This window comes from Hyperolius riggenbachi, chromosome 5, assembly GCF_040937935.1.
Source record: "Hyperolius riggenbachi isolate aHypRig1 chromosome 5, aHypRig1.pri, whole genome shotgun sequence".
NCBI classification, from domain to species: Eukaryota; Metazoa; Chordata; class Amphibia; order Anura; family Hyperoliidae; genus Hyperolius; species Hyperolius riggenbachi.
This window is the reverse complement of record NC_090650.1, coordinates 379254096-379264362: the sequence shown is the minus strand read 5'-3', so window position 1 is coordinate 379264362 and position 10267 is coordinate 379254096. Positions and strand designations below refer to the sequence as shown.

General features: G+C 42.6%; 1 protein-coding gene across 8 annotated transcripts in view; it reads left to right on the top strand.

The window, feature by feature from the left end:
- The window catches only part of RUNX1T1 (RUNX1 partner transcriptional co-repressor 1), a 205417-nt gene that overhangs the window by 160450 nt on the left and 34700 nt on the right, over positions 1–10267 (top strand). For all 8 annotated transcript variants that reach the window (XM_068237633.1, XM_068237639.1, XM_068237636.1 and 5 more), the window contains exons 6-7: positions 4986–5236; positions 8312–8397. In XM_068237633.1, the coding sequence (XP_068093734.1) occupies positions 4986–5236; positions 8312–8397 (337 nt within the window). The remainder of the gene's footprint in view (positions 1–4985; positions 5237–8311; positions 8398–10267) is intronic.

Here is a 10267-nt window from a genome sequence, read left to right as displayed (position 1 = left end):
TTATGATCACATAACTTTTCCCTCTGTACATCACTATGTACTGATCTGAGACAAGCATATGCGCTTTGGGTTCTACGGGAGAAAAGCACTTTACAAATGTTTTGTTGTTGTTGTTAGTGTGATCACAGGCAGTACTAATAAAGTGATCAGAGACAGTACTAATAGAGTGATCACAGATAGTACTAATAGAGTGATCGTAGACAGTACTAATAGAGTGATCACAGGCAGTACTAATAGAGTAATCACAGACAATACTAATAGAGTGATCGCAGACAGTACTAATAGAGTGATCACAGGCAATAGAATGATAACAGGTAGTACTGTTTAAATAGGTTGCGCTGTATAGTTTCCCTACAGAATTGGGCTATTTGAGGCAAACGATAGATGCTTGTTTTAGAACTATCAAAGTGTACCTCCGGTCTCAGCTCAGTAATATATATATATATATATATATATATATATATATATATATATATATATATATATATATATATATATATATATATATATATATATATATATATATATATATATATATATATATATATATATATATATATATATATATATATATATATATATCCTAAGTTGTATTACATGTGACTTAGCAGCAAGGGACTGAAGAAAAGGTAGAGAAAAATTAGAAACCATTAATGGAAGCAGGCTCTGAGATACCAAAGGTGTGTGTGTGTGTGTGTGTGCGTGCGCGCGTGTGCGTGTGTGTGCGTGTGTGTGTGCGTGCGTGTGTGTGTGCGTGCGTGTGTGTTATTCCAGCCATAGTTTAAAGCCCTTTTTTATTTTTTGGTGGGGTTGGTTGGGAAAACCTGTGTGCAAAATGTTGTGACTTTCGTGTGGGTCATATTGGGCCAAAGCAGTAGTTACTGATATAGGGATTTACACCTGTCTTGCATGCACCCACTGCAAGATCCTCTTTTTTTAGGCTGCCAAGCATTTTTATTGCATGTACATAGTTGCCATCGCAAAGTTGCTTAGTTACTAACATTTGAGCAGTCCACAATATGGCCCAACCAGGATTTCTGATGATTGCCACCTAGCTCTCTTTTTTTGTTAATTCTTGCCATATTTTTTAAATCCCTTCTGTTCTCTGGTGTTATTCCTCTGGGGGGAACTCTAGTGAATCAGGCCCATTGCCTGGATTAGGAGAATGGCATGATTGGAAGTGCAGCAGTTGGAAACACTAAGAGCCTGAGCCCACTAACGCAGTTGTGTCCGCTTTTCAGCAACACATCAATGTTACAGATGCTGAAAAGCGAACACAACTGCGTACAACTGTGCACAACTGCGTTAGTGGGCTCAGGCCCTAATGGGTTGCACTTGCACTCATATCTCCCTTCCCTATTGGTTGATAATATCTGACCTTCATTCCTCTCATTTCTTTCATATTTCACCTTTCAGTAGCTTTGTAATCAGGAAAGTGTTGACATTTTTCACAGTGCACTAATGACCTTAGCCCATTGAAAGTGAATGGGAACCGCATTTTAAAAAAAATGAAGCAAATACTTACCTAAGGAGAGGGAAGGCTCTGGGTTGTGTAGAGCCTTCCGTCTCCTCTCTCGGTGCTCTCTATCCTGTGCTGGCTCCCCGCCCCCGTTTCAATCCCCCGCTGAAAGGGTATTTGGAAGTCTTCAGGAGCCGTGTCCTCCCGAAGACGTGCGGCTCCATACTGCACAGGCGTGAGCGTGCAAGAGAGCGTGCTTGCACAGGCGCAGTACAGGGCCGCCCTTCTTCAGGAGCACTCGGGCTCCCTGAAGACTTCTGAAGCCTCCTTCAGCCTGGTAAAGCATTATTTGACTAATTTAGTAAAATACTGCTACCGGGCGAGCCAGCACCGGAACGACGGGACCAGGAGAGGAGCCAGAAGGCTCTATATGACCCAGAGCCTTCCCTCTCCTTGGGTAAGTATCTATCTAATTTTTTAAAATGCTGTTCCCATTCACTTTAAAAACGGGCTCTAAGTCTGTCACTGGCGCATGCACCCGCTGCACACACGCCCACCCCTCCTGGCCCCATCCGCATATCATTCCCCCAGCTCATTGTCTCTGTGTCCCTGCACATGCACACAAAAAAACACACACACACAGGGACATGGACGCAGAGGCACTTGCCTATTAGGTAGGATGAGCAGTCTCTCGGAAGTTCTCTCGGTCTGATGTCTGGTCATACTTACCATAGTCTGCACCCAGTTTTCAGGGCAACCCAGTAATAGAAGATGTATGCTTATTGGCTAGTGTGGGTTACCGTGTTTTTGATTTTTTTTTTATCTTCTTTCCCTCTTCTTCTCTGACAAGACAGCTTCTGTCAGTAGCATCACTCAATGGGCTCTGTTTTTTGGCAAATTGATTTATTAATTAATAAAACATGAAGCTGCATTTTTATGGAGCTGGCACAATCCTCTGAGTCCGCTGCTTCCTCCTTTCTTGGGGTGATCAGCAAAAACTCAACTCTATCCAAGCATGAAATTAGAGATGTCAGAAATTTTAACCAGGAGCGATTTTTCTGCAGTTTCTCCATGTAAATTTCCTCCAGACCATATTGCAAAGAGTTTTTTTTTATTAAAAAAAAAAAAGAAGAATTTGCATTATTCATTGACTTGTGAAAGTGTTCAGCCCTCTCTGCGTTTGTCCTGTGTTTTTGCATTACAGCTTGGAATAAAAATGCATTTTTGGGGTTAGCATAATTCAATATATGCAATGTGCCCCCCACTGGTGCAAGTTTGTTTGCAAGTTTTTTTGTTATCGGAAAAGGAGGAAGGTCCGCACGTTGTCCTAAACGAAGTCCTTTATTGTAGATGTATCCAAAAAATCAGCACACACATTTTTTTGTTATCACAGCACGCCACAGACTGAGAGGAGTATAAATGAACTATAAACCTAAAAGTTTCCACAAGCTAACCCACTGTACCCCTACCCCATTTTCCCCCTGCTTTGGCAATGCCTGTATGAATCTTGGTCATACCAAGAAAGCCATCTTTGATTTGATTGATTTGTTATAATTGTCGTTGGGTGCTCACCTTCCAAAGTCGGTACTTTGTAGAGTCTGTGTTGCTGCAATTACAGTTTTTAGTGTCTTGAAGTATGTCTAAACTAGCTTAGCACATCTAGCTGCTGGGGTTTTTACCAATTTCTCAAGCCCCATCAAGTCAGTTGTGGTGCATTGGTGTTCAACAATCTACAAGCTATGGCACAGATTCTCAGTTGGCCTTTCCAATTCACATCCAGTTTGTATGTAGTTGTTTTTTTTTTTTCTTTCTTCTCATCTGAAACAGAGTGGGTTTAACAGGACGTGTGAAAAAAATATGCGCGGCGAATGTAAAATATTATTTAGTAAATCTGCTTGGTGTCAGCACTCTGATGTTATTGTACATCCATGCTGCTGCCGGAGATTGAGGCTTGAGAGACATTTGCAAGTGTGACAGTGGAGCTTTATGTTTTACGGAATGTTTTCTTGCTGCATATGGTCTGACACGGATGAGCAGCCACGGTGAGATTTCGGTGTCTATTAAACTGGCTCATTAAAAAGATCAATCTGTTTCAATAATAACGCTGGGAGCCATCAGTCACTGAAAGAGGAAAAAAGAAAAAGTGAGAAAAGGGAAAAAAAGAGAGATGTGAGTGGAAAACATAACTAAGTAATTGATATAGGATAGGTCACGGGAGTGAGAAACTCGCACGTTTATTGTAACACTCACCTCCTTTGTCTGCTACACCAACCATTGCTCTGTATCGTTCTTTCTCCTATACGGCCTGATTATACTAATTTGGATGTGCCTTTATATACATAAGAATTCTATAGAGTCATTTTTCTCCCCAAATCTCCCATGTAGTTTTTTATTAACCTCCTTAGCAGTTACCCCGAATCAGGCTCAGGCTAGAAATCTTCAGCTCAGAGCGGTAACCCCGAGGCTGACTACTGGTAGCCGCCAGGAAGTTAATGCAGAGCATCGCATGCAGCAGGCTTTGTAACTTACCTTCCCCGAGATCCAGAAGCCGGCAGCCATTCTTTTTCCGGTCCTTGGAGGCTCTGGATCCCTTTGGTGAGATCGACCTCTGTCGTCATGATGACAGCCGGCGATCTCACTATAGTGGGTACAGCACCACTTGGTGGACGGAGGGAGAACTGCAGCACTGGATACAGGAAAGGTAATGTTCTGGGCTGCCGCAGATCTTTCTGTGGTGTGTTTTTTTCTGGTTTTAGGGTCTAAAAGCGATAAGAAAAAATTGCACCGTTTTTAGACCCTAAAATCCAGAAGTAATCATACCGCCAGGGAGGTTAAAGAAGCACTATAGTGGCATGGAATGTAGTAAATTATTTAGGGTACCCACTTATACAATATATATCCTAGTTTCAGCATCAAAAACACTTTCTATACAGTATCTATATTTTTGCTGTATATTGATGTGTAACTCCGCGCTCCAGGTATTTCTTAGCCTAGGCCGTTTAGCTGTGCAGAATAACTAACTTGGGTCATAGGTTCATCTGTGATGCCTAATACCCTGTAACTTCATCAGGTATCCTTGTTGCAGGTCAGTGCATGCAATGACAGCCCTCGTGCTTCTATTTTCCCCCATTCAATTTACAGCTAAACTGAAAATTGTAATCTGTTGAACAATTTAAGAAATATGATCTCCCATGATACAAAGATGTCAGGTGACTTTTGATTGGACTACAGGGGTGGGCGGCTATCCTGAAGAGTGTGGCTTCTTATTACCGCTCTTCAGTTTGTGGTCTGAGGATCTACATGTGTATTTGGACCATGCTTGTGGCAAACGCATTCTGCAATCATGATTTTTTTTTTTAATCCACATATTTTTTAGCGTTTTGTTTTTATGAAATCATTGGGTCATTTTTCGTTGTAAAGTTTATTTAAAAAAAATAAATGGGGCCTTCTTAATAAGCATGAAGGATACTCATATTAATACTTTAATGATGAATCAGTTTATTATGTGCCTTCTTTTGTTTTGCAGAACCAAAGAAAATGGCTTTGACAGAGAGCCTTTGCACTCAGAGCATCCTAGCAAGCGGCCATGCACTATAAGCCCTGGCCAGCGGTTCAGTCCAAATAACGGCTTATCCTACCAACCCAATGGTCTGCCTCACCCTACCCCACCGCCACCTCAGCACTATCGTTTGGATGACATGGCAATCGCCCACCACTACAGGGATTCATACAGACACCCCAACCACAGGGACCTCAGGGACAGAAACAGACCTATGGGTAAGAGAGCTAGAAGTCTTTCTACATTTCCCCTTCGTTAAGATGATCTTAAAGTGTACCCAAGGTGGCATGTGATATGATGAGATAATCTTGTGTATGTGCAGTACAAAACATATTAATAGCCAGGCTGCTTTACTTGCTTTATTTTGCTGCCTGGAAGAGTTCATTTCTAGACATGGAAGTAACATCTTATCAGGAATATAGTAAACATCACTGATAAGCAAATTACAGCCATAAAAGTTTTCCAGGCAGAATACAGCTTCTGAGAGCAGAAGGAGAAAAAGGACAATAGTTCATGTATTTTAACTCTGGGACACTTAACATGCTGTCACTGAGCAGAGAGAACAAAACAATCAATCTACTTTGTAAATGTTTAAATATAAAAGAAAACCATGAAACACGTAAAAAGTCATTTTTAGGAGTGGGAGAGGAGGATAAATATTATTGTTTATCTCATCAGTTTATTTTTACCTGGGGTTCACGTTAAAGGTATTTGAAGGACACTGAGCATTATATATATATATTCTTTTACAATGAACCTCCCCACAATGGAGGTTTGTAATGAACTGTCCAATTGAGGTGAGCCTCACTACTTTCCTACAGGATGCTGCTCCTCTGCTCCCCCACTCGTACTGGGATGCGCCATCTTCTTCTTGGACCGGATGCATCTGCTGCATTTTGTAGTTCCTGAAAGTGTCTCTCGAGCGCCTCAATGCATGCTGAGAGATGTAGTCAATGGATGCGTGTCCAGAGATGTGTATGCAATGAACTGTGTTAAGCAGAATTATGTGCATGCACATGCTGGTCTGAACTCAGCTGTGGGGGACGATAATGTGGTACGTGGCTCATTCTCCCCCCTACCCCATAGCCTGGAGGCTATACTCTGTCACAAAAGGGATCATGTACCAATACCTGCCAAGCCACCGAAGTACCCCAAAGATCCCCGTGTGTATGGGACTTAATAGCTGACCTGTCCTGCCATGGGGTACTTCCTGATGGAGTATAGATCCATCAACCAAACTACAGGCTTCCACTTTATATAGATTCCAGTAACAATCTGATTAAATCAACTTAAAGGACAACTGAAGTGAAAAGAATATAGAGGCTGCTATATTTATTTCCTTTTAAGTGATACCAGTTGCCTGGCAGTTCTGCTGATCTATTTGGCTGCAGTAGTGTCTGAATAACACCAGAAACAAGCATGCAGCTAATCTTGTCAGATCTGACAATAATGCCAAAAACACCTGATCTGCTGTATGGTTGTTCATGGTCTATGGTTAAAAGTACTAGAAGCAGAGGATCAGCAGGGCTGCCAGGCAACTGGTATTACTTAAAAGGAAATAAGTATGGCAGTCTTCATACTCCTCTAGCTTCAGTTGTCTTTTAATCGGCCTCTCGTGGTTTGATTACATTCTCAACCGAGAGTTTTCAGATCTCATCTGATCCGTTGACCCGCGAGCAAGAGTGGCGGCCTGCTATTCATTTACTTTTTAAACACGGCCATTTTTTCTTTCCATTTTTATTTGTTCCCCAAGAAGTCTCTCTTTAAAGGACACCCGAGGTGACATGTGACATGATGAGATAGACATGTGTATGTACAGTGCCAAGCACAAAAAAAACAAGGCCGTGTTCCTTTTTTTCTTTCTCTGCTTCAAAAAGTTAATCATCAGCTATGCAAGTGACACTTTTTGACCGGGTCGGGACCGACTGATTGGGTCAGACTATAGCATGACCCTCACTGATAAGTAATTACAGCCATAAGACACTTCCCTGTCAGTAAATGGCTTCTGAGAGCAGGAAAAAGATAAAAAGCATCAATAATTCATAGATTTGAGCTCTGGCATACTTCAATGAAGGTGTCGTGCAGAGACAATGAAATAGTAAAAACTTAAAAACTAGATTTAAATATAAAATAAAACTGTGGGATATCTAAACAGGGACGAGAGCGGGCTGGACACTGCTGATCGCTTTCCTAAAGTTCAGAGTACCACAAGGGTGGGAAGCGATATATCCAGAGGGGGTCCTATACTGGCATGGGACCCTCCTGATGTAAGTTACCTGTTATCTTTTATTGATGTGCCTTGCATGGAGAAATAAAAGTTGATATATCCACTGAGGGAACATTCTTTCTGCTTCTCTGTTTGGCGCATTGAGTCACATAGGAGGAATGCAGATGTGAAAGAGCTATCCCTGGAGGTGGATTGGATTGGCTGTAATCAACATAATCCCTGGCGCTGTGATATTGCATGGCTGGCTATTTTTGAGGTGAAAAGGATCTATCCTGGTCACAGCAGCAAAGGTGTTTGCACGAGAAGCAGCTTACCAATAGTCTTGTGGAGCGCCTCTACCTTATCTATGTACAGGGATATCTAAACAAATCACAACAGACTAAGGATACATACAATTGTTTTTCTCATCACTTTTTTTTCACCTCGGATGTCCTTTAAAGTTGTTGATTTTGCGGCTGATAAGTAAAAAACCAGAAAAGAGCGTTGGTCATTGTTACAGTACAAAATGAGAGAGAAAAAAAAATAATGTTGTAAAAATGGAACTCAATAAATTACACTTGCTATTGATTAAAGTGTAGGAGAAAAACACTTGAAAGAACAACGATTTGCTTTCTGCTGTGAAAGTAGTAATTAAACACTTGGAACTCCACAGAAGACCTGACAGCCGAGCCAGAGCAGCTTATCTCCTTCTCCGGAAATCAGATTTATCAATGACCCGCGGGATGTGAGCACACAATGCGTGGTGCGCAGCCATTGCTGCACAGCTTGCAGCTCGCTACATTCTGACATCTTGTCTTGCTATTGTCTCCTTTGTGCTGCATATTGTTTTCTGGCCTTTGCTGCTTTTTTTATATATATACTTATCCATAGTAACACAATATCACAATTCTTTTTTTGGAATCCTTTATTTTATTTTTCCACCAATAGAAAATGATATTAATTTCACTGCACCTCCACCACCATCACCCCCCCCCCCCTTCGTTTAAGCCGTTGTTGAAAGATTTAATCCATTTTTCAAAAGGGTGTTAATTAGTGTTACGTGAGACTATACATCTGCTTTGTCTAGGGTTGCACGGAGGCCGTCAAGAAGAAATGATAGACCATAGACTAACAGACAGAGAGTGGGCAGAAGAATGGAAGCACCTCGATCACGTAAGAACCTCTAAATATTCATAAAAGCACAAAGGCCTGCTGGCAATTCAATTAATTTTCTGGCATTTAGATGATTTAAAAAAATAAATAAATAAAACCACTTTAAGCTTTTTTTTCAGTTCTACCAGTTAATGCACTCAGTATAAAGATAAGTGATGTGTTGTAAAGTGATTCTTTTTACCATTTTCGAGTATTCTAGTATCATATAGTTTTATGTGAACCTGGGTCTTGTGATTTCCATAATGTTTGACACAGAGGTTTTTAAGGAGCTTTCCCGTTCAGGGTGAATGTATTTGTGATGTATTTAAAGGAATACTGTAGGGGGGTCAGGGGAAAATGAGTTGAACTTACCCAGGGCTTCTAATGGTCCCCTGCAGATGTCCGGTGCCCGTGCAGCCACTCACCAATGTTCCGGCCCCGACTCCGGTTCACTTCTGGAATTTCAGACTTTAAAGTCTGAAAACTACTGCACCTGCGTTGCCGTGTCCTCTCTCCCGCTGATGTCACCAGGAGCGTACTGCACAAGCACAGCCCACACTGGGTCTGCGCAGTACGCTCCTGGCTACGTCAGCTGGAGCGAGGACATGGCCGCGCAGGCGCAGTGGTTTTTAGACTTTAAAGTCTGAAATTCCAGAAGTGAACCGGAGGCGGGGCCGCAGCATCGGTGAGTGGCTGCACGGGCACAGGATGTCTGCGGGGGACCATTAGAAGCCCCAGGTAAGTTCAACTCATTTTCCCACGACCCCCTACAGTATTCCTTTACAGTGGGAGTCCGGTGGCAGAAAGGGTATGCTAACGATGTAGCCAGTCCAGCATTAAATGCCGCTAGGCCGTTATAAAAAGTCATCATTTTCATTAGAGCCGGCTGTTAATGTCAGCTATGTTGTATACAGGGGTTGCCGGCTGCACATGTTGTTGGAGGAACAACCCATCCAGTCACAATATAGGCATGTTTACATAATTTTGAGAAAGGGGCAGAGACTGAGGTGCTATTACCTTCATATTCCCATCAGAAATGGTCGCGTAGCTGGAATTGCTCTCAGATGAAAGGAGAAAAGAACTGATGCTTATATGGTGCTTCCTCCAGCCCCGTGTACTCTGTGGGCTCCCTCCACGTTCTACCAGGGGACTCAGTGTGTCTGCAATCTCTCCCGTTAATAGGCTCCAGTCAGGCTTCACTGTACATCTGCGGCCTGGCCGCCTGCACTCCCATCACGCTCCTGTTGCCGGGAGCGCTCTGCACCTGCACTCGTAGTACTGCGCAGGGGCAAAACACTCCCAGGGTCTGGAGCATGACCGGGCCACGCATGCACAGTACAGCACGACTAGGCCGACTGGAGCCGTTTACCGGGGAAGACTGCAGACAAACCGAGCCTCCTGAGAGGACAGCGATGGAGTACTTGGAAGCCCCAGGCAAGTATCCATTCTTGTAATCCAAAAGAGGAGTCCGCACACAGTCTTTGCTGGAACAATGTGCACAATTTATTGTCCCATCACATACGCATGCAGATAAATCTGACCTGTAAGGCCGACGATCGTTTCGGGGCCACTAATGGGTCCCCTTTATCAAGGCATAGGGCAGAAAGTAACCATTCTTTTCTCCTTTCATCTCAGGTACCAGAGGCGGTGCAGTGACATTAAATAGAATTTAGTAAATGATTCAGGATGCCCACTATTACAGTAATTTTCCTGATTTCAGCATGGTTTTAGTATTATAAATACTTCCTATATCTATATATTGCTGTATATTGATATGCATCCCCTCCCTCCCAGCTTAGGCTTGGCTGTGTAGCTATGCGGATAATGTGTATGGAGGTAGGGTAGGTAGGCACCAGATGTCGGCTGACATATACTATGCTTCACCCCTATT